The 24,907-nt window shown below is 45.8% G+C and overlaps 1 protein-coding gene across 3 annotated transcripts in view; it reads right to left on the reverse strand.

Annotated features, from left to right (window-relative positions):
* Positions 1 to 24,907, reverse strand: part of LOC141128324 (lethal(3)malignant brain tumor-like protein 3) — a 116,058-nt gene that overhangs the window by 63,715 nt on the left and 27,436 nt on the right. For all 3 annotated transcript variants that reach the window (XM_073615557.1, XM_073615559.1, XM_073615558.1), the window contains exons 10-12: positions 24,141 to 24,232; positions 15,477 to 15,628; positions 2,051 to 2,127 (exon numbers count right to left, since the gene is read on the reverse strand). In XM_073615557.1, the coding sequence (XP_073471658.1) occupies positions 2,051 to 2,127; positions 15,477 to 15,628; positions 24,141 to 24,232 (321 nt within the window). The remainder of the gene's footprint in view (positions 1 to 2,050; positions 2,128 to 15,476; positions 15,629 to 24,140; positions 24,233 to 24,907) is intronic.

Here is a 24,907-nt window from a genome sequence, read left to right on the forward strand (position 1 = left end):
TCGCAGGAACCAGGGGACAAGGTAAGTAATCTCTTCCTGGATTCTGCGATGCAAGCCCGAGTCTGGCTCGGGGATACCGCTTTTGGTATGTAAAATCCACCCCGAGCCAGACTCGGGAATACCGCCAGGGGGGGGTTAAGGCAGCTCCGGCGTCCCTTCTGATTTCTTCTCTGCTCTCCGACTTTTCTCCCTCTTCTGGCGATGTCTTCTCCCTCTGCCGGTTCTCCTCCGCTCTCCGCTGATGTCTTCTAGCCCTCTCCAGTTCTTCTCCTCTGTCCGCTATCTTCTGCCTCTGTCGGGCCTCCTCTCTCCGCTGTCTTCTCCCTCTGTTCTTCCTCTGATGTTGACTCAACGCTCTCTCCCGATCTAATGCTGAGGCCGCCGTGTGCCAATACTTATATTGGCATGGAGCGGGGCCACCCGCTGACGTCATCCGGAGGCCCCGCCCCCTTTGTGACATCATCATGCCCTGGGCCTGTAAAAACAGGGTACACACTCCTCCCCCCAAAAAATGACATGCCAAATGTGACATGTCAGGGGGTCACCTGCACTTAAAGCAGAAGTTCTATTTTTGGGTGGAACTCCGCTTTAAGGTCAATAGTCAGTACCATGGTTGAAGGATAAGCTACCGGTATGTACGCGCCCTTTAAATTACTCTTGCAACTTTTTTCTAGCATTCTGTTACAGCACCCTATCAACATAAACTTTTGCTTAAAGGTATGTATTGGCTAACCTTGAGAGGCGTTTGCGATTTCTTTCTTTAACTATGATAATGCTCACATGTCATGCCCCAATGTGTTTAACATGTATATATTTAAATCTTTATTATCTATGTGTACATGATCTGTGATCACATACTATGTGATCAAATTTGTCAACGTCCAATTAATAAAACTTTTGGTAAAAAAAAAAAACAAAAAAACAAAAAAAAAACAAAAAACATGTGATTGGGAAGTCCATCCCACATCCCAGCATTAAGACCACACATAACAGCCAAAATGGGATACCAACAGTTTTATATTTATTACATGTTCTCATGTTACCGAAATTGAAGTTTCTCTCTGCTATGCAATGGTAAAGCGTAGTTCCAGAAATGAAACTTCCGCTTATGCGGTTCCTCCCGATACCTGTCTAATACAGGTATTTGCTCCCACTTCCGGCGAAAGATTGCCGCAGTATTAGCAGCAATCTATTCCATGTCAGGCCCCTCCTCTGCCCCCCTGCTGTCTTCTGGGAGACACACAGGTCCCAGAAGACAGCAGGGACAAGTCAGAACGCGCAGCATGGCTTGCGCATGCGCAGTAGGGAAACAGGAAGTGAAGCCTTGCAGCTTCACAGCCCGATTCCCTTACTTAAAATGCCGGCGCCTCCACCCGGAGCTGAGGGATGGGTCGCTTCAGGTGAGGACATCGCGGGCACCCTGGACAGGTAAGTGTCCTTATTTTAAAAGTCAGCAAGCTGCAGTATTTGTAGCTGCTGACTTTTAATTTTTTTTTTTGCAGGCGGAACTCCGCTTTAAGAATTTAAGATTTTACACTGCAGGGGAGAGTTACTAAAACTGGTGCACACAGAACCTGACGCAGCTTTAGAAATCAACCATTTAGCTTCTAGGTTTAATTGGCAAAGCTTAATTGAACAAGCTGAAGTTGGAAGCGGAATGGTTACTATGCACAGATGCACCAGATTCCGTGTACACCAGTTTTTGTAAATTTCCCCCTGTGTGTCAAGAGTTAATGATCAAGATGCTGGGTTTCTGCATTGTATGTTAATGAGGGGAAACTTATGCGTTCCTCTTTGTCAATGGAGACAGATTGAGTTTCCGCTCATTTCAAATTGTTGAGACTAGATTGCAGTCTGCACAAAAAGGAAAAAAGTTGGTACTTTAAAAGTGCTGAAAACTAGATTGCAGTCTCTGCCCAAGGCTTGTTCTAAACAAGCACCAGGAAAGGTAAATGGGAACACAAAAACATATAGTGTGACTGCAAAAGCGTACAAAAGCGTACCTTGTTTCCTCCAAATAACCTGACAAGATATACCCAGAATGTTTTACCTGGTGGGGGAGTCAAAGGTATCCCAAATTCTTTACAGTGTCCAACAGGTCTGATATATGGACTGCTAGCATCACACCTGGGAAATAAAGATATTCAGTGAGATCCTCCCATAATGACAAACCCCATCATAAAACTCATATTATTGTAAGAGCTCCGCCATGAAATATAAAAAAGTCCACAAAATGGACTGTAAATTTAGGGGTCACCAATCATGAATTACACGTCAGTCTATAAAAATGTTTAATTCATACATACATGCAAAAGGTTTGGGTGGCAATCATTATTTTTATTTAACGGGCAACTCCACCTTTGTGGTATAAAAAAAACAAAAAAAAAAAAAACAAATAAAAAAAATATAGCATCATATACAACTGCTGCACAACCCATATTGTAATAGAGTGTTATTAAATTACGTTTCCTTTTCAATCTGCAGCACTGTAATTTTTGGTAAAATTCAATGCAATATGAAAATATGGAGGCATTCCGTACAAACACCTAGAAATGTAATTTCCTGCTTGTGTGATTGGCTGACAGATTTTCCCAGAAGTCTGCATTAAGATACATGTCAGATTTCAGGCATCCCCTGCAACAAAAATACAGGTAGGACTCTGCAACAAGGTGTTAAAATCCCTGCAAGGTACAGTACATTGATCACCTAAAGGGGATCTAAAGGCTTGGTTCATATTACTGCGTGTAGATGAATGCTTGTGAAATCGCATGCGTTCGACACGCAGAAATACTATTCTGTAGCAGATGCACAGGGGTGTCATTTATTTTTAATGGTACACCATGTACTGGTAAATGCAGTGCAGGGATGCAGAGTTCTTTCCCTGTATTTCTGTGGGTAGGGCAGCCCATTGAAATGAATGGACTTAATATAGTACGCAGCTGCACAGATGTGAAGCAAGGCCTGATTCACGCGTGAGGTTGAGGGAAAGTAAAACCATGAAGTTGCACCACGTTTTTACCACCCCTAATTGCTCCCCCAGGGTCGTACACATGCTGTGGCCGTGGCTGGAAGTGTACCCTAGGTGCATGGAGTGGAACTGAAACCCCCCCACAACCACATGTAATGCTTGCATGGTGATGCAGCAACATATCGGCTCTTCACCACCTGTCATATGCCTCCGAAAAGCAATCTAAGCATGGATTGCTGTTAAGAGCAGCAGCAGTTCTGGCTGCCATTATGAATGAGCCTTAAAAAAAAAAGCAGTTCTGATTGATAGTACAGAATTAGGGACCACGAATAAAAAGGAACACAAATACATACATGCAGTATCTCACAAAAGTGAGTACACTCCTCACATTTTTGTAAATATTTTATTCTATCTTTTCATGTGACAACACTGAAGAAATTACACTTTGCTACAATGTAAAGTAGTCAGTATACAGCCTGTATAACAGTGTAAATTTACTGTCCCCTCAAAATAACACACAGCCATTCATGTCTAAACCGCTGGCAACAAAAGTGAGTACACCCTTAAGTGAAAATGTCCAAATTGGGCCCAAAGTGTCAATATTTTGTGTGGCCACCATTATTTTCCAGCACTGCCTTAACCCTCTTGGGCATGGAGTTTACCAGAGCTTCACAGGTTTCAACTGGTGTCCTCTTCCACTCCTCCATGACAACATCACGGAGCTGGTGGATGTTAGAGACCTTGTGCTCCTCCACCTCCCATTTGAGGATACCCCACGGATGCTCAATAGGGTTTAGGTATGGAGACATGCTTGGCCAGTCCATCACCTTTACCCTCAGCTTCTTTAGCAAGGCAGTGGTCGTCTTGGAAGTGTGTTAGGGGTCGTTATGTTGGAATACTGCACTGTGGCCCAGTCTCCAAAGGGAGGGGATCATGTTCTGCTTCAGTATGTCACAGTACATGTTGGCATTCATGGTTCCTTCAATCTTCATAATCGATTAGTTGGCCGATTATTGTTTCGATTAATAACCTTAAAAAAAAAAGTGTGGTGTATAATTTAGTTAAATATGTAAAGTTTAAAAAAAAGGGAATTTATTCCTAAATATCTCCTATCTGCAGTGGTAAATATAAATAACCAATTATATGGTTAGGGAGTAAAATCTTTAATCCTCTCTGAGAATAACAGACAGAAGAGATATACTGTATATACTATTAGAGGTTTAAAGAAAAAAAAAAAAAGTTAAAAGACTGTTTGTTTTGCAGATTTTTAAACAGAACTGTTATATTATATGCTGGCCATACAAAAACAATGTCTTCCTTAAAAAAAAAAAAAAAAGTCATTTTAAGAACATTCGTTCGATTTTCTAATCGTTAGTGGGGTCAAATCGGCGTTCGTTTTCAACCACAGTGACGGGAAAATTTAGAAATAATAGAAAATTTCTTGGTCAAAGGAATTTCCAGACAGTGTATGTGGTTTTCGTTCAGAAATTACAATCATTTTAAAACAGAATGTTAAAGAGGAAGTAAACCCTGATGAGTTTACTTCCTCTTTGCTTCCCTGCAAAGGTAAAGAATAATGGGCTAGCATGCATCGCATAGTAGCCCAATATGTGTCACTTACCTGACAAGGGAGCCTACACTGTCACCGCTGTCCCTTCTCCTACGAAGCGTCCATCTTTCCGGGTATCGCGGCTCCGGTGCTGTGATTGGTCCGGAGCCGCGATGATGTCACTCCCACGCATGCGCGCTGGTGCCGCCACTAACGGCATGATCGCCGTTAGAGACGGCACGCTTTTGGAAATATATCTCCTAAACCATGTAGGTTTAGGAAATATTTCTTGCACCTACAGGTAAGTCTTGATCTAAGCTTACCTGTAGGTAAAAGTGGTCTGTAAGGGTTTACAACCACTTTAAAAGCAAGTGAAAATTTCACTCCTTCATTCAGTGAACAAAGATTTTTCGCTTGAGTATTCTCGTCTGAAAATTGATCCGTGTGGCCAGCATAAGGCTCGGCACACACCTATGCAGTTTGCTTTTGATCAGTTTATGCAGTGCTTTTTGCTGTACATGGTGATTTTGCTGTGATTTGCGTTTTTGCTTTTTTTTGGCCAATTTGATGTTGGGCAGATTAAAAAACACAAATTGCTGCAAAAAATGCACTACATGCTTTTCTGCTGCTTCTCCATTGAAGTATATTGAACTAATAAAGCACACAGTTTTGCGTTGAAAAGGGTCCTTGACCCTTTCCAAATACGCAGCAGCTGAAAAAAGCATAGATGTGAACGTTAAATGAACTATAGTGCGTTTCTGCAAAAAGCACCAGGCCTAAGACATTTATTAACATAATGGAGTTAAAAAAAAATAAATAAAAAATTAGCCCTTCATAGTACAAAAAGAGCAAATAATCGCTACTGTAAGGGGTTCGTTTTTTTTACTGTGCAACAGTGAAAGTAATATTTACAGTAGCGATTATTTGCTCTTTTTGTACTATAACCACTTACCCACTTGGCACCCCATTGCTAACCAGACCAATTTTCAGCTTTCGGTGCTCTCACATTTTGAATGACAATTACTCAGTCATGCAACACTGTACCTATATGAAATTTTTGTCCTTTTTTTTCATACGAATAGAGCTTTCTTTTGGTGGTATTTAATCACCGCTGGGTTTTTTATTTTTTGCGCTATAAAAGAAAAAACCTGAAAATTCTGTAAAAAAATTTTTTTTCGTTTGTTATAAAATCTTGCAAATTAGTAATTTTTCTTCATATTTTGGCAAAAATGTATACTGCTACAGATCTTTGGTAAAAATAACCCAAATCGGTGTATATTATTTGGTCTTTGTTTTTTTTTTGTTTTTTTTTTTTAAATTCCTTTATTTTATTTCAACAATGCATGTTACAGTGTGATATACATGTTATCAAGATCTATAACATTTAGTGAGTAGTAAAAAAGAAAAAACAGAGGTATGAAGAGGACTTTAACAGAAACTACCGTCGACTAAAGGTGTGACACATATACATTCCTCTAGTTTACACGGTCTGTATAATGAAGGTGGAGCCTGAATGTATGGGAAAGTCTGATGTAATGATCATACTATCCATTTGCAAGCAGTTCCCTGAGATATGCCTCGTTTAAACTAAAGACTCGTGTATTTATCCTTAGACAACAGGTATATAGGTTAACCAAAATAACAAAGAGAGAAGCTCTCCACTGACCGGGGGTGGAGATATTCCTTGCCGATCAGTAGAGTCCAGCAAGGGGCAACTAACGTAGAGTAATGTATACCATGATATTCAACATATCTGATCTGATCTTCCCTTAGCCAGAAAAGTATAGGGGGTTGTGTGAGAACCTAGGGAGAGAGGGGGAGGGGGGGGGGGGAGGGAGGGGGAGGGGGAGAAAAGCGGGAGACAGTAAGGAGGGAGAGGCAAGAGAGAATGAGAGGTGAAGTGGAGGGGGAGAGGAAGAGAGAGGTAGGGTCCTCGTATCAAGGAGTGTCCGCATTAAGTCATCTCTCGGAGGTAGGCCTCGGTGTAGATGAAGTGTTGCCAGGGGCGCCAGGTCTCCCGAAAGGCTTCCTCCCTGTCATGCAGGGTGGCCGTAAGATCTTCCATGTCCCGCAGATCATTGACCCTCGCATACCACTGAATCTTCGTTGGTGGGATTACCGATCTCCAAAATAGAGGGATGCAGGCCTTAGCCGCATTAAGTAGATGTATGGTGAGTGAAGCTTTATATTTCTTAATTGAACTTCTAGAAAGGTGCAGTAAACAGGCCCCGGGGTCTCCCCCCAGTGCGACACCCGTCAGACGCTCGACCGTATCTGTCACCTCTTTCCAGAACGGTTTAATCTTGGGACAGTCCCAGAAAATGTGCAACATTGTTCCCTCTCCTGCTCCACAACGCCAACATAGATCCGGCACCTGCGGGAGGAACCTGTGAAGAGTGGATGGTACTCTGTACCATCTGGTCACAATCTTGTAGCAAGTCTCCTGGACCCTTGTGGCCAGAGAAGATTTTTGGGCAAAGTGTAAGATCTTTTCCCTTTGTGTTTCATCAAAATGCGCTCCCAGTTCTGTCTCCCACTTAGTAAGGAAGGGGGGCACAAAACCTTCAGCCGGGGCGATCAGAGAGAGGTAGATCAGGGATAAAGAGTGGCGTATGGGCTCTCTGCGGTGGCAGATACGTTCCAATTCCGTAAGTGGGCGTGGGGGACCTAGAGTTTGGGCGCTTCGGCGTAAAAAATTACGCAGTTGGAGACCACTCAGGAAGTCCAATGGCCTGTCTAGGACTTCTATTCCCGCGGTCGTCCTGAGCTGGCCACCGGGATCCAGGAAGTCATGGAGGTGTGGCCATCTATCTCCCGCTGATAAGGCTCTAAAAATCGGCCCCTGGCAGCCCGGCAGGAAGTCAGGGTTACCCAGGATCGGCACCATAGGGGAAGGGATAGGTGAGATCTGGGTTTTGCGAAAGGTTTCTCTGACCACTCTCAATGTGTTTCCCAGAGTTGGGTGTTCGGCAATGGATTTCGGGATCGGAGTGGTAAGCCATGGCCAACTCCTGGCCGTACCGTCTGAGTCCTCCATCTCCATGGTGACCCATTGTTTGGCCTCTAGGTGACAGTACCAGTCTATCAATCTGGTAAGATGCGTTGCCCTGTAGTAGGCTTTTATGTCTGGTAAACCCACCCCTCCCCTGCGTTTTGCCAAGTAAAGTAGTTGTAATTTTATGCGTGGCTGCCTGTGTGACCAGACAAATTCTCGGAGGAGTGCGTCGATTCGCTTGAAAAAGGAGGGCGGGAGATGTATGGGGAGGGCCTGTAGAAGATAGAGTATCCTTGGGAGGGCTGTCATCTTGATGGCATTACAGCGTCCAAACCACGTTAAAGTGAGGGCGTGCCAATGCTGCAGGTCTGTTTTGAGTCTGTGTAGGAGAGTGGCAAAATTTGCTTGGTACAGGTCGGCGGGGTCCGCGGTGATGGCCACACCTAGGTACGGAATGGTATCGGTTGCCCAGTGGAACTGGTAGTTCAGGCGCAATTGTCGGATATTTTGCGAGCTCAGTGTGATATTAAGCATGGAGGATTTAGACATATTTATTTTAAATAGGGACAGAGCCCCGTATTCCCTCAGAGAATGAAGCAAGACGGGGAGTGAGGCAATGGGGTCAGCCAAGAAGAAGATAAGGTCATCTGCGAATGCGGCGACCTTGTGGGCTCCAGATGTTTTACGGAAGCCCTCTATGTGGGGGTTGGCCCGTATCTTACAGAGCAGGGGTTCTAAGGTAAGAATGAAGATTAGGGGAGACAGGGGACAACCTTGTCTGGTACCATTCCGAATGTCAAAATAACCCGACCTGGTTTCGTTGACCCTGACCGCCGCTGTGGGGCTAGAGTAGAGTGATAGGATCCAGCTGAGCATCGACGACCGAAGGCCAATGTGTTCGAGAGTAGCTCTAACAAACGTCCAATCTACACGGTCGAAAGCCTTCTCTGCGTCAGTTGACAGCAGGAGAAGGGGTCGTCGCGTGGTCCTAGCGGCATGTATGAGGTTCAGCACCCTAATTGTGTTGTCACGTGGTTCCCGTTGAGGGACAAAGCCTGCTTGGTCTTTGTGAATTAGGTTTGGTATGTGTGGGAGCAATCTATTCGCCAAGATCTTGGCAAATAGTTTCAAGTCAGTGTTTAGCAGAGCTATCGGTCGGTAGTTTCCACACCTAAGTGGGTCCTTTCCCTCTTTGGGGATGAGAGAGATGTATGCCCTAAGGGAGTCTATGGGGAAGGAGTTACCTTTCGTGATAGAGTTAAGTGCAGCCACTAACGGTTTGGAGAGCGTCTCAAAGAATGTTTTGAAGTAAGTTGAAGTGAGGCCATCAGGGCCTGGGGCTTTCTTTGGCTTGGAGCTCGCCAGTGCCACCCCCAACTCCTCCACCGTGATGGGGTCCTCCAACTCCTCTACGGTGTCGGCCGGTAGAGATGGCATGCCAGAGGAAGCTAGATATTCATGTGGGGTGGATCCTCCAGTAGGGTTAGGGGCATCGGGAGAGGTTCTATCTAGGTTATAAAGACCGCTGTAAAATGAACGGAATTCCTCTGCTATTTCTGTTGAGGTAGAGACCCTCCGACCCGTGGGGGACAGGATGTGGGGGATGAATGTTTTGGTGCGGGGACCGCGTAAAGCTCTGGCCAAGAGAGAGCCAGGTTTGTTAGAGAATTCGTACATTTGTACGACGTGACCATGCTAGCCTCTCTTTCGTTTTATGTAACAGAAGCGAGCGGAGCTCTTCACGTGCTTTAAGTAACTCCTGGTATACGGAGCGTGCTAGGCTAGCCTTATGTGTGCATTCAAGGGTCTTAATCTGAAGTAGAAGTTCTTCAGTTCTACGGGTTCTTTCCCTCTTAAGACGTGCCCCAATACCTATCAAAATGCCCCTGATAACTGGCTTGTGCGCCTCCCACATCACCAAGGGATTGGGGACCGAGGCTACATTAAATGCAAAATATTCCTGCAATTTGGCTTGGATCTCCGCGCGGGTCTCTGCAGATTGAAGCAGTGATTCGTTCAGTCTCCACGAAGGTGGAGATTTAGACATTGGTCCCATTTGGAGCGTCAAGTGTATGGGGGCGTGGTCAGAAAAGGAAATGACATCTATGGATGAGTCCACCACCCTTGGCAGGTCCTGATGGGAAAGGAGCAGGTAATCTAATCTTGAGTACGAATGGTGAACTTGTGAAAAGTACGAGTAATCCCTGTCCCTGGGGTGTAAGAGGCGCCAGGGGTCCATCAAACGAAGTGAGTGAAGATCAGATTTAATACGTTTAAGGCGAGCGTATGAGAGATGAGAGGCACCCCGTGAGGTGTCCAACAGGGGGTCTATTGCGAAGTTCATATCACCCCCAAAAATGAGCATCCCCTCTGTGAACTCAAGTAGTATGGGTATCAGCCCGCGCAGGAACCGAGCATGGTCGGCATTGGGGAAATAGATATTGGCAAGAGTGACCTGAATGTCCGACACCCTGCCCTTGATCAGGAGAAAGCGGCCCTGAGGGTCCGCCTGCTGTGCCCTGAACTCCCACTGTACAGACTTTGCCACTAAAATGCTAACCCCCTTAGATTTGGAGATAGGTGAGATGCTGTGGTATGCCGTCGGGAACAGATTGTTAGTCAGTTTGGGAATATGCTCACCATGAAAGTGGGTTTCCTGTAGAAAGGCAATTTGGGTTTTAGTTCTGCGTAGGTCAGCTAGTAGCTGGGAACGCCTTTCCGGGATATTGAGACCCCGTACATTAAGGGAGGTCACCTTTAGGAGAGCCATTGTGACGGCCTGGGCGCTGAGGATCGTTGACAGAATGAGGAGGACAATCACCTCTGGTTTAGGTTCACGTCCCCTCCCAACTAGAGGGCAACAGCACCAGAGAATAGGGAGGAATAAAGAAGGTGAAGACAGAATCAGAGAAGGAGGAGGAGCGGGTAGGTAAGGGGGGAAGGGGGAGAGGGGGGAGGGAGCAATCTAAGTTAGTCAAGTGACTATGCTATGATCTCCCGGCCGAGGCACAAAAGGAATTGTGCAGCAATCGGGAGGTCGCCCTAAGGGGGGCGGTCGATGCGTCCAAGTGCGCAACAAAAAAAAAAATTTTTGCTCACACCTAAGTGAGCAAGTCAAGCAATATGAGAGGGTACTTTTGGGAGTGGTAGGGAGATGCACTGAATGGGGGGCCTTCAGAATCAGAAACATTAAGAAAAAACAATACATTAACCATCATAAGTAGGGTGTAATTTACCACAAAACTGGGCATAACATCCATAAACGTAACTGTGTTTAAGGTTAGTATGTGCAACTTAAGTAAACCTCTAACATCCATGATCTACTGGCGTTAACGCATTGCAGAGGCGGCTGGGGGCCGAGGACCCCGGGGGTCAACTCACCCCTCTCCCGGACAGGGCCAGGAGGGGGCCCCCACCGCCCGGCTGTCAGTGTGCCAAGGCAGCCTGACCAAATGTGGCTCATGAGAAGAATGTATGTGCCTCCTCCTCATCGTCTACGTTCATATCAGATATGGTCGGGTGGAGTGCATAAAGTCTGGCCTACAGCAAAAATACCACATTTATAACAGTTATAACAATGCGTCCCCCCTCCCTCCTCCCCTGTCCATAATTGAGAGTTAACCCATGGAGAAAAAAAAAGAAAAAAAAAAAAAAAGGGAGGGGGGGGGGAGTCCTGGTGTATGGGTTTGAATGTTCCTGGAAGAATCGCCATAGGGGGGGGGAAGGAGCGGGGCATCTGCCCATAGGAGGTACTGAAAGCCTTACCAAGAACCAAAAAGTGGTGAGCGTTTAGTCCTCAGATGATGGGCTCTTCTGCCTTCTCGGTTTGGCGGGCGGGATCTTGGGCGTCGAGATCTGTTGTCTGGGTGGTGCTGAACCTTGTGAGTCCTGGGAAAGCAGATAGTCAAACCAGTTGGGCACCTCAATCACCGGCCTGGAGATGAAATGAAAGAGGGCAGGGAGTTGGTCTGGCGTGCGGAGGTAGAATTCCGCCCCCTGCCTCCTGACGATGAGATGGAAGGGGTGACCCCATCGGTAGGTGGCATCTGCCTCGCGAATAACTTCCAGTAGGGGTCGCATGAGCCCACGCATGGTGCGAGTTTGTCTGGAAATGTCAGGGAAAATCCTGATGGGAGCCCCGTCAAAGTCTATTGGGCCCTTTTCCCAGGCAAGGCGAAGAATGTCCTCCTTGATAGTGAAAAAATGCACCCTGCATAGTACATCACGGGGAAAGTCTAGTTCGGATGATGATCTCTGTGCAGAGGGTGGGGGTCTGGGGCCTGGGATACGGTGCACCCTGTCCAGTTCCAGGTCAGCTGTCGGTGGTTTGCCCAGGACCTGGTTTAAGATGGCGACCACTGTGGATCTGAGGTCTGGGCCCATGGTGGCTTCTGGGATCCCCCTTAGGCGCAGATTGTTCCGTCTGCTTCTATTCTCGCCGTCGTCCAGGCGTAGCTGAACGTCGACAAGATGGCGGCGGAAGGCCCCATACTCCGACTCGAGTGTAGTGAGGCGCGCTTCTGTAGTAGATTGGGAGGCTTCGATCGTGGTGACTCTCTCCTCGACAACATCCACTTGCTGTTTTAGGTCATGCAGTTCTTTGGTTAGTGCATTGACAATAGAGGTGGCCATAGCGTTTAAGTCCTGTTTGGTGGGGAGGCCTGACACTATGTCTCTTAGAGAGCTTTCAACTAGGCCGCTTAGGTCATCAGCGTTATCTGGATGCAGTGGCGTGTCAGCGGTTGTGAGAGCCGGGGACACTATAGGAGAGGGTACTCTGTGTGGCAAGGGGGGAAAGTCCTCCTCCGCTGCAGAGGTAGTTGCAGGAGCGCCCTTCTTACTTGAGGGTGTAGCGCCCGCCGTGCTGACTCGAGGTGGCGCCATCTTGCTTTGTCTCGCCGGTGAGGGAATCTGCTGTTGCCGCAGAAAGTAGTGTGAGATTTCGGGTCCCCTCCGTTCCTCAATGACCTGTGGGCGCCTGCGGCCTCCTGGCATGAATGGATGGCTTAGCTGATCGGTGCTACGGGTGATTCACGGCCCGTTTCAGTGCAGAGCTCCCAACGACGCGTTCTTACGTTTCCATAGCTAGGTCACGTCTCCCTCCTGTAATAAATTTTGTGCTGGAGTTTCTGTGTTTCATGCAGGCGTTAGGGGGGCCCACGCCAAGCAGTAGTGAGCAAGCGAGTGATGGAGCCTGTCTGCAGGGTCAGGGGTAATCAAGCAGTAAGTGTGGTACAGTGTGTGACCCTTTTTAATGATTTATAGTATTGGAGAGGACACAGGAAGGATACGGGCTTTGAAAACTGCGGTTATGTCACCCCCAGCAACAGTACCTTGTTGTAGAATCTGCAGACTGTTCTTTAGGATACAGGCTGGGAGGGAGAGGGTGGAACGGCTCAGCGATTTCACAATGACCTTTTGCTGTTTGTTTCCTCTTGTGCAGACCCCAGGACGGGTGGCAACTCTCTCCCCCAAACCTCTGCACCCCAGGACAGTGTTGGTAGGGCCCTGACCTCCAAGATGGCTGCCGCTGCATGGAGCCCACCAAGGGCCTTTATGGAGTTTCCCGCATCCCCCTCTCGTGCTCTCCGGGTCCCGCTGCCGCTTTCAGGTAGGTGGCTCTTATGGGAAGCTTGCGGTGACCCCCTCTCCGCCGATTGCGGTACCCGAGGCCGGGGATGGCGGGGGCTCCACAGGCCGCAGGATGGCGGGCCGCGGCCGGGTTGTGGTGCCGACCGGGGGTCTTAGCAGTGCGGACGCTAGATGCCCGCCTCCTCCGGTTCTCGCCTCCTCTTACCTCCAGCCGCGACCGATGCGTGAAGCGCTGGGGTCTCCCCACCGCCGAACGCGGCACTTTAGGCCGGGGATCGCGAGGCCGCAGCAGGCCGCAAGATGGCGGAATGCCTTCAGGAGGAAATGCCGGCCTGTTACCTCGCTCTCGGGCGGCTGTCCTGTTCAATAGCCTCCTCCCCTGTTGAGGATGGTTCCCTGCCACACTTGGGAAGCCTTGTGCTTTTAAAAGAAGTGGTTTTAAGGGCAGGATGGCTGTGGATAGAGCCAGGACCGGCGGAGCTGCTCTGAGACACGTCCTGCTCCTTGCTGCATCCGGACACGCCCCCCTTATTTGGTCTTTGTGAAAGTTATAGAGTCCACAAGCTATGGTGCCAATCTCTGAATATTGATCACACCTGATGCACTGATCTCATTTCTTGAGACCCTAACAAGCCAGGAAAGTACAAATACACCCCAAATTACCCCTTTTTGGAAAGTAGACATTCCAAGGTTTTTTGAAGTTGTAATTTTTTCCCACAATTCTTTGCAAAATCAAGAATTTTTTTAAATTTTTTTTGTTCACAAAATTGTTATATTAGCAGGTTTTCTCACACACACAGCATATGCATAGCATAAATTACACCCCAAAACACATTCTGCTACTCCTCCTGAGACTTTTACACAGTGTGGCCACATACAGAGGCGCAACATGCAGGGAGCATCATCAGGCGTTCTTGGAGCATAAATTACACATATAATTTTTTGACTACCTCTTGCATTTTTGAAAGCCTTGGAGAACCAGGACAATGGAAACACCCCAAAAATGACCCCATTTTGGAAAGAAAACACCCCAATGTATAATCTATGAGGCATAATGAGTCTTTTGAACATGTCGTTTTTTTCTACAAGTTTTTGGAAAATGTGTAAAGAAAATGAAAACGCATTTATTTTTTTTTTTTTACACAATGTTGTCCATTTACACAAGGGGAATGAGTATGGCTGGGTACGGCTGAGTATAGATGGGTACGGCTGGGTATAGATGGGATGGCTGGGTACAGCTGAGTATAGCTGAGGATGGCTGGGTACGGCTGAGTATGGCTGGGTACAGCCAATTATGTATGGGTGTGGATGGGATGGCTGAGCATGGATGGATGAGTATTGCTGAGGATGGATGGATGGCTGAGCATGGATGGATGGATGAGTATGGATGGCTGAGCATGGATGGGTATGCCGAGTATGGATGGCTGAGGTTCTTTGCCATGAGGTGCCATGTTGAACTTCCAGTGTCCAGTATGAGAGAGTGAGAGCGATAACACAAAATATAAACACAACTGCTCCCTATGCACACCTGAGACCTTGTAACACTAATGAGTCACATGACACAGAGAAGGGAAAATTGATAATTGGGCCCAATTTGGACATTTTCACTTAGGGGTGTATTCACTTTTGTTGCCAGCGGTTGAGACATTAATGGCTGCACGTTGAGTTATTTTGAGGGGACAGCAAATTTACACTGTTATACAAGTTGTACACTCACTACTTTACATTGAAGCAAAGTGTCATTTCTGCAGCGTTGTCACATGAAAAGTTATAATAAAATATTTACACAAATGTGAGGGGTGTACTCTCTTTTGTGAGATACTGTACATAAATACACATACATGCATATACAGACTTTTTAAAAACTGCACTCGCACTGACAGGTACTGCCCTGTAGAGGAGGTCAGGACTCAGGATGACTCCTCCCCCTTTCACTTTTATTGTAGGAAGAGAGACTAAAGAAGTGAATGACGGCATTATGCAGACAGGAGCCGATGTTTAAAAACACAATCCAGCAGCTACTACTCCAAATTCTCTCCCCACAATAGCAGGCGGGCCTGACTCAGTTGCCAGAGAGGCGTGCTGCTAGCTTGTGTAGTGAGCTTGTCTTTTTCACAACACAAGCTCACAACTAGTACTGTAGCGGTCTCTCTCCCTAGATCAGCAGTAACCATTCTTCAGCCTGGGTGGAGCTACTGCCACAATAAACATAAATAAAGTGTGCTTTTGTAGTACAATGTAGCCATGGATCAGAATAGGAGCGCGTGTTAAATGCAATTGGTTCCCTGGAAGATATGTTTGGTATGTAAAAGACTAGGCTAGTAAAGCATAATTGTATTTTAGAAGAGAGAAAAAAAAAAAATGGCTGTTACCAGTAATCATAACTGTGGTCCCAGCTATCAAAATGAATAAGTAGTCTGTTCTCCACAATATCTGAAATTGTAGCCACACACAGTAGTGAAGGATTCTTCCGATCCACAGCTTCCAGTTTCATACCCACACGGAAACCAGAGGGCGTTACTGGCTGTAAACAAATGAGTACAAAACATGAACTGAATAATGTTTACGACAAAAATGGTTGAACAAAAAAAGATGAATGGGCAGAATACTTAAAGTGGATGTAAACCCAATGTCATCCTTTCTAAACTACTGCCATAGTGGTTATCTATAAGGATATACATGTCTCCTGCATATATCTTTACGTGTCAAATGTCTCCCCTCTGTCTGTTATTAGACCCGAAATACTGCATATTCTGTGGGTGGGTCTGTTGTCTGGAGCTCGGTGGGTGGAGTCGGGATGTCAGTAGACTCCCCGCCCACCTCTACACTCCCCTTATCAATATGCATTTTCTCCTGTGTATTTCTTACACTGAACTTCTGCTATGATCTCTAACATCCAGTGAAAAGACAGGAAAGTAACCACATGACTTCAGCATGCCAAATCATGCTGAGGTGTGGAAAAGCCAATCCTTGCAGAGCTGCTGAAGAAAGGAGTGGGGGTGGGAATTAAAAAATAATGCATGTCTTAGGCTAGTGCATGAGAAATGTAAATCACCTGTCACTCACAGCAAGGGGGAGGATTTGACAAAGATTTTCTCTGTCAAGTTTTATCTCACTGAACAATAAAAGAGGATTGCTCAGAGCTGGATTAACTCTTTGTGGCAAGACTGGTCTCAAATGATAGGAAATCTTATACTCTACATTATGACATAAAAATTGGGGGGTTTACATCCACGTTAAGGTATTAATCTCATCAAAATAAAACATGAATCCCTACTTTGTTCCTGCTGTGGACAACCTGGCTTGAGTTGCTTAGCAAGTATATGAAGCAGAGTGGTTCATAATCATGTCATCATAATATGCGTTATGACATAAAGAGTACATGCAAGCTAGAAAAATTTAGTTTCAGCTTGCATGGGCCAATGCAACCCAAACATAGCAGTGTTCCGCTGTTTACAACTGTAATTGTCTGACACTATTATAGTATTTAAAAACAATAAATGAATCAGAGGAATGCAAGAAAAAAAAATAATAATATTAAATAAAATTTCCTTTTCTGAGCCTGTTCACAGTACCGGAGCGGTTAGCACGCAGGCAGTTTTAAGTTTTTGACTGCAGTGAACCACGGTGAGGGGGTGGTGTGATGCATTTTTCTGTGTATCAGTTTCCTTAATTTTTTTTTTACTTTATAAGAAGTGCACAAACTGACACATCTTTCATGTCTCCACATAGCAGCATGGTGCGCTGTGCTGGGGTGACATGCGGTGCCTACCTGGGCACGGTGGTAAAATGCAGTATGTCTGCATTGTACCGCAGCTCATTGCACTTTCAGGCTGCGCTGTAGTGCAACAGGGCACATAGAAAATAATTGTTTTCTATCTGCCCAACTGGTTAATGGCATTTAGCCAGTGCGGAAAAAAGACAGTCACTGTGCTGTGTGTGAACTAGCCCTTACTAAATGATGAAGAGAAAGTGAAGACAGTGCTTGGGTATTGTAAACATGAAGACGATGTGTTGCGCTAATTAAACACATTCCAGGTGCATCAAAACATAAAAAGGTATGCAAAGTCTTACAGTTTGTTTTTTTATACATCATGGGACACAGAGCAAGGCTAATATTCATTACCTGCTGGGACGTCCCAGAGCAAAAGCCTTGAGAGGAGGGAGACACCCTGCCAAACAATAGTTATAGGAACTTATACGGCAGCCTGCAGTACACTGTGGCCAAAAGCCGAATCCTCAGCTGCTCGAACATCCACTTCATAAAATTTAGTGAACATATGCACTGAAGACCAGGTGGCAGCCTTACAAATCTGAGCCACAGATACCTGATGGCGAAAAGCCCGAGAGGTTCCTACAACCCTGGTAGAATGAGCTCTCAGGAGCTTTATATTTCAGACCGTAGGCCTGAATGATCAACTGACGGACCCAATTGGCGATGGAAGCCTTGGAAGCTGCCTGCCCCTTCTTGGGTCCTTTTGGTAAATCAAAAAAGGAGTCTGATCCTCGGATCTCCGCAGATCTAGACAAATAAACCTTGACTGCCCGGACAATGTCCAATGAATGCAGTCGTCTCTCTTCCGCCGAGTAAGGCTGAGAGAAAAAAGAAGGCAAAATAATGTCCTGATTGAAATAGAAGGCCAACACCACTTTTGGCAAAAAGGATGGAACAGGTCGTAACACGACCCTGTCATGGTGAAGGATCAAAAACGAAAGGGCCGCCATCTCCGACACCCTTCTAGCCAAGGTGATAGCCATAAGGAAGGCTAGCTTGCATGACAAGCAAGTCTAATGGAATTTCCTTGATAGGTTCAAATGGTTGTTTCTGTAAATTAGACATCACCAAGTTCAAGTCCCAAGGACACATAGGTGACCTAATGGGGGGGGGTCAAACTAGTCGTACCTTGCATAAATGTTCGGACTAATGAATGGGATGCTAAAGGCCTTTGGAAGAATATTGACAAGGCCAAAATCTGACCTCTGATTGTACTCAAAGAAATTCTGATTTCCACAGCCGACTGTAAAAAAGAGAAAATTCTCCCAATCACGTATTTCTGAGGATGCCATTTTTTGGCTTCACACCAAGCAATATAAGTCTTCCAGACCTTATGATAAATCTTCCTAGTGACCCCTTTTCTAGCATTCACTAGGGTAGACACTACTGGTCCCGAGATGCCACGGTCCTTCAGCACCCTGGCTTCAATAGCCATGCCGTCAAATTTAGAGACTGTAAATTGGGGTGGAATATAGGACCTTGAGACAGTAGATTGGGGCGACATAGAAGCGTCCATGGCCCGTCTATTGTCACTCTCGCAATCTCCGGGAACCAGGGCCTTATGGGCCAGGCTGGTGCCACCAGAATGACTGGAACCCCCTCTCTCTGAATCCTGCACAACAAAATGTGGAAGGAGAGGGATTGGAGGGAAAGCATAAACAGGGAGTACTGGCTCCATGGAACTATCAGAGTATCTGCTCCGATTGCCAGAGGATCCCTTGTTTGGGACACAAATTGCTGTAGCTTGTTGTTGAACCTGGATGCCAATAGGTCGACCTCTGGCCATCCCCAACGCTGGCAAATTTCCTGGAACACCCCTGTGTGTAGGGACCAATTCCCCGGGCAGATCTGCTGGCGGTTGAGATAATCTGCCTTCCAGTTCTCTACTCCCGGGATATGGACTGCCGATATAAATCGGCACATGTCCCTCTGCCCAGGCTAGTATGTGGTCCTTCAGAGCTGAATGACTCTTGGTACCGTCTTGGTGGTTTATATGGGCCACTGCAGTGGCATTGTTGGACTGAACCTTGATAGGGCAGTCCTGAAGCTCCACCACCCAGGACCGTAGCGCCAGACGCACTGCACGTAATTCCAGGACGTTGATGGGCAGGATCTGTTCTGTCCCTGACCATTTCCCCTGAGCGGTGAGCCCTTCTAGGGTCGCTCCTCAGCCTGAGAGCCTGGCATCTGTAGTCAAGTTACCGGGTGAGAAAGTATTTTCCCTTTCGCAGGTTCTGATCCTGCAACCACCAGTTTAGGCTTAAGCGTGCCCGAGGAGATAAGCACATTAGATAATCCAGGGCGTGTCCTCTTCTGTTCCAAGTCAACAAGATGTCTTGTTGTAAAGGCCTGGAATGGAACTGGGCATAGGGCACTGCCTCGAAGGAGGATAGCCTAGAAGACTCATACAGAACAATGGAGGGTTTTCTGGTGCCCCTTATCTGACGCACCTGAAACTTCAGGGCACAGATCCTTACAGGTGGCAAAAATACTCTTGCTTGAACTGTATCTAGGATCAGACCTAAATACTTTAGACTTTGAGCTGGTTTCAAGGCAGACTTTTCGGTATTTGTGATCCAGCTTAAGCTTTTCAAATACTGCACTGTGCATATTAAGCTCTGTTCTAGAGCCTGTAATGAGTGATCTCTGAGCAGGAGGTCATCCAGATACCCGAGCACCAGGATCCCTTGAGCCCTTAAAAGACCCAGTATTGGTGCTAGGCCCTTTGTGAACACCCGGGGAGATGTAGCAAGCCCGAAGGGTAAAGCAACAAACTGAAAATGACATTCCTCTACTGCAAAACGTAGGAACCTCTGATGAGCCTGAAAGATAGGTATGAGTAAATACGCGTCTTTTATAACGATGGAGGCTAGAAAGTCTCCCCTCTTGAATGAGGCTACTACTGAGTGGACAGACTCCATCTGAAAGGACTGTATCAGTAGATACTTGTTCAGGGATCTTAGGTCCAAAATGGGCCTTGTGTCCCCGTTTGGTTTCTGAACCATAAACAGGTTTGAGTAAAACCCTGTGCCCCTTTCGGATACAGGAACTCTACAATCACTCCTTGGTGCACTATATGATGTAGTGCCTGAAGCAATAAGTTTCTTTTTGGAGGATCCGAGGGAACACTGAATCTTAAAAACCTCTGAGGGGGAAACCCCCACAACCCCAGCTTGTAACTGTGAGATATAATAGATGACCCACTCGTCCTGAATTATTGTTCTCCAAATGTCCGCAGAGTGCAGCAGCGTCCCCTCAAAAGGAGGGCTTGGTGCTGGGTTTAGAAGAATTTTGGACCCAGGGCTTCTTCTGGCCCTGAGGCTTGCCCCTGGTCCAAGCGCCCTGTTGGCGGCGGAACCGCCTTGACGCTTGGACATTTTGAGGAAGCAGTCCCTGAGGTTTTAAACGAGGGAATGTCTGGTGCTTTTCTTCACAGGACATAGAGAACTCTTCCCTCCGGAAATCTTTTGGCTATATTTGTCCAAATGATCACCAAATAAACATTCCCCATGAAAAGTTTAAAGAGACCCTCTACCACAGCTAATTTCTTAAACTGATTGTGGACAACATCCCTGATACATAGGGGTTGATTTACTAAAGGCAAATCCACTTTGCACTACAAGTGCACTTGGAAGTGCAGTCGCTTTAGATCTGAGGGGAAGATCTGAAATGAGGGGAAGCTCTGATGATTTTATCACCAATCATGTACAAGCAAAAATTCTGTTTTTTATTTTCCTTGCATGTCCCCCTCAGATCTACAACGACTGCACTTCCAAGTGCACTTGTAGTGCAAAGTGAATTTGCCTTTAGTAAATAACCCCCATAGAGTCAAAACATGAATTCCTCAGATTGGGACTTTAAACCAGGCCACAAACAGTTTGATGGTAAAATAATATTCAAACTTAATTACACATTGATAATAATAAACAACATGAACATGGGGATATATGCAACAAACACAAATATTGGGAGCAGAAATGGAAACCAGCTGCAAGGAAAAGCCCAGAGCTTTGTCAAACAGACAGAACGCCCAACGCGTTTCGAAAAACAAAATGCATATCTTCAGGGACAGAGGACTGCGCATTCCAGATCTGTAGCTTATATCCCAAATGTTGATGCTCCACCCATAAAGACAAAGAACACTCAAAAATGAAAAGAAAGCTATGTCCATCAGAGCAGTGCACAAGCAACAGAGAACGTGAATGACATCAGCCAACGGTCTGTAGCTATAGAGGAGAGGTAGAATAGTACCATCTACTTGATGCAAGTCCGGTTGATAGAGAGTGTATATCAAAATTATTAAACCATCCAGAACATCAAGGTTTAAAGATGGTTGTATCCATCAGCCAGATATCTGGATGTGCCTTATGGATCTTAAAGTTGGAGTCAAAATGATGTGGCAAAATGATGTGGCAGAGGCTGCTCTACCTTGCCAGACACCACCAGCCACATCATTTTGACTCCTTTGGCCTTTTTTTGGCTATTCATTACGGGGTGGATGTACTAACTTACTGTTGATTATTTGTATTTGAATTTTATAGATGATATATTGCCTGTTAACCCCTGATGAAGGAGATGACACTCATCTCCAAAACGCGTTGGGTATAGGATTTTGTATCGTCAATTTGCATATCTTGATTCTTCAGTTTTCATGACCTTGTTCAATATTTCATGCATTTTTCTACAAATAATTTAAAATTATTATTTTTATTTTCATTGTCTTTTGGTAGGGTCTATAAAATCCCACCCCCAGGGGTTCTCTTTCTCTCAATTTTATTGGAAAAAATACACTTTTTTGAATTAAAAAAGAAACAGTAAAGTTAGCCCAATTTTTTTTATATTGTGAAAGGTAATGTTAGGCCGAGTAAATTGATACCCAACATGCCACGCTTCAAAATTGCGCCTGCTCGTGGAATGGCAACAAACTTTTACCCTTAAAAATCTCCATAGGCGACGTTTAAGAATTTCTACAGGTTGCATGTTTTGAGTTACAGAAGAGGTCTAGGGCTAGAATTATTGCTCTCGCTCTAATGATCTCGGCGATACCTGACGTGTGGTTTGAACACTGTTTTCATATGTGAGTGCTACTAACGTATGAGTTCGCTTCTGCATGCGAGCTCGGCGGGACGGGGCGCTTTTTAAAAAAAAAAAAAAAAAAAAAATGTATTTATTTTACCTTTTATTTTTACAATGTACTTTTTTTTTTTTTTAAATGGTGTCACTTTTATTCCTATTACAAGGAATATAAACATCCCCTGTAATAGAAAAAAAGCATGACAGGACCTCTTAAATATGAGATCTGGGGTCAAAAACCTCAGATCTCATATTTACACTAAAATGCAATTAAAAAAAATTGTCCCTTTAAGAGCTATGGGCGGAAGTGACGTTTTGACGTTGCTTCTGCCCTGCAATGATATGGAGATGGGTGGGGGCCCATCTTCCCCTCACTCGTCTCCATACCAAGCCAGGGAGCAGACCCAATCGCCTCCGCCACTACCGATGGCTCCGGTAAGCGGCTGAGGGCACCGGAGCGCGCCGGGAGGGGGGGGGGGCCTATCCCGCCACCAATAAAAGTGATCTTGCGGCGAATCCGCCACAGAGACCACTTTTATCTGAAAGCAGTCCGCCCGCTAGCTGCTGCCATAACAACGATATTCCTCTTCAAATTAGCTACGTAAAACAACGGCGGGCAGTCCATAAATGGTTAATAATTACTCCAATTTCTTGTCAACAGGGTCTTTCAAGCCCTGTGCGTTATCTACCGAACAAGTTAAGTTCTTGTTTAAGGAAGAGACTGCTGCATCTACGGCTGGCATGCTCCATTTTTTAACAAATTTTTCATCCATGGAATATATAAAAGGGAAAACCTCTTTGGGAGGAACAAAAATCCCATCAGGATGTTCCCAATCAGCGTACACTGCCTGTTCCAACAGGGGGTGTAGGAAGAAAGCCTGTGCAGCCTGAAGAGGCCTCAGGGATCCCAAAGAGGACCAGGGGGGCTCAGTCACCTCTGCAAGAGGAAACTTAAAGGCAGAACGGACCATTTTGGTCAGAGTCAGGATCAAAAGTCTCTGTGACTGAGAGGCAGACATCAACAGGATATCTTCTTGTCTAGATTGCTCGGAAGCAGACTCCTCTGCCGGGCCCTCCACACAATCCTGAGCTTTAAGTTCTTCCCCATCCTCAACCGATTCCTGCTCCAGACTAGGAGGCTCCGGGAAGGGGGATCTGTCACACTTCTTGCCACCCTGCGGGATGGAAGCAATCATGCTAGCAATCCTGTGTTCTAACCCGGCTAGAGCCGAAGACAGTTCATCCTTAGTGATAAAGGGTGAAGCAACAGCGTTGACTGTAGCCACAATACCAGATAGGCGCAGCAGCTCAGATTGCCCGAAAGCCTCTGGTCCTTCAGGGGATACAACTAGGTTCATCAGGAACTACTGACGACATAGGTGTGCCCTTTCCTGTAGTGTTAGTCCCGTTCCTCGTTTTTGAAGACATTTACCAGCCACAAAAAGAGAGTACTTGAGTATAGTATTAAAACACCTCAGAAGGGAGACCCTTTAATAGGGCTCACCAAGCCCCTATTTAACAATCCTGCTAAGCACCTTTAGCATGCCAAGCAACACTTGGTGACTCACGTAACACGGGTAAGGAGAAATGAACCGCTGCAAGTGCCCGTTCAGAGCCTGCTCTGTGTCCCACAGCTGTATGGGAGGGGTTATATAGGGGATCACATCATGTCTAAAGACCTTTGGTCTACCAGTGTCAATTCACCTGGAGATGGAGTATAACCCAGCAGGTAAAGAATATTAGGCTGACTCTGTGTCCCTGATGTATGAAAAAGAAAAGAATGTTCTCTGCCAGTATGATGCACTACCTGTGCTCTCAATAGGGAAGTAGTGATCTTTTTTTCTGACACACACCCTGCCAAATCAAAGCTATAGGTCTGACTCTGTAGGAGGCATATCAGACCTATGCAGAAACACCATTGCTTCCCCACAGGGCGCAAAGGTCCCACTCTTCTGCTGCTGGCAGAGGACTGACTTTTCTATTTAGGCTGTGGCTGCTTTAGAAAGGAAACAAATTGTAATACATTAAAACACTTGTGTTTTAATGCACCTGGAATTCATTTAGCGAATTTAAAACTTAACTTTCAGCTGGACTTTAAATGCAGCCACAGGCACAGCACCATGTGCTCAAACTACAAACTAGACATGCATATCAGCTAAAGCATATTGGTGTATTTAGGTTATCTCACCGTGTTATAACTTTTAAATAATGTCTTTGGAGCAGCTTGTGACTTGCATTGCTTTAAGTAGGAAGGCCAGCTAAACTCTCCATCTTTATAACCTGAAAACAAAATGTAAGAAACCATCAAACATTAGTGTGAAATCTTGAAATACGAATGCATTTTTTTTCCCCTCGATCATTCAAAGAGATAAACATTCACTATTACAATTCACACAGGGGAATGGAAGCAGAGGATAATAGTCTTTGGATAGTAGCCACCCCATAGAGGAATGGAAAGCTAGGAAAAAGTGTGTGTGTGTGTGGGGGGGGGGAAGCAGAGGAGGTAAGGGGAGGGGTGTTGGGAATCCATCTGGGGGATCCACAGAGAAGATCTCAAAGGAATCGCCCAGAGCACAGAGAATATAAAGCCAATGGCCTTCCCAAAGTCCACGGCTCATGTAAAATTTTTAAGTCCCCCTGGCATCTATCTGGGCTGATGAAAATTTTGCTGAATTTTCTTGGGTAATTCCTACTTTTATAAGTCAATTTGTACAGGAGGAGGACTCTGAATGGTGGACTTCAGGCAGCTAGGGTAGGAAGAGTGGCCAGCTGAAGCAAGATTTCCCTTTGTGCATAGAACACAGTGTAGAAAATAAACAAACAGTTTAACATATCGGTTCACCTCCAAATCAATCTTTCCTGGCACTAACGTCTGGGGGTCTAGTCCCAACTGTAAGTAGCACACTTCACTAAAGCAGGCCATAGACAATGCAAATTTCTTTCCTGCAACCACAG

Source organism: Aquarana catesbeiana, linkage group LG02 (assembly GCF_042186555.1).
Source record: "Aquarana catesbeiana isolate 2022-GZ linkage group LG02, ASM4218655v1, whole genome shotgun sequence".
NCBI lineage: Eukaryota > Metazoa > Chordata > Amphibia > Anura > Ranidae > Aquarana > Aquarana catesbeiana.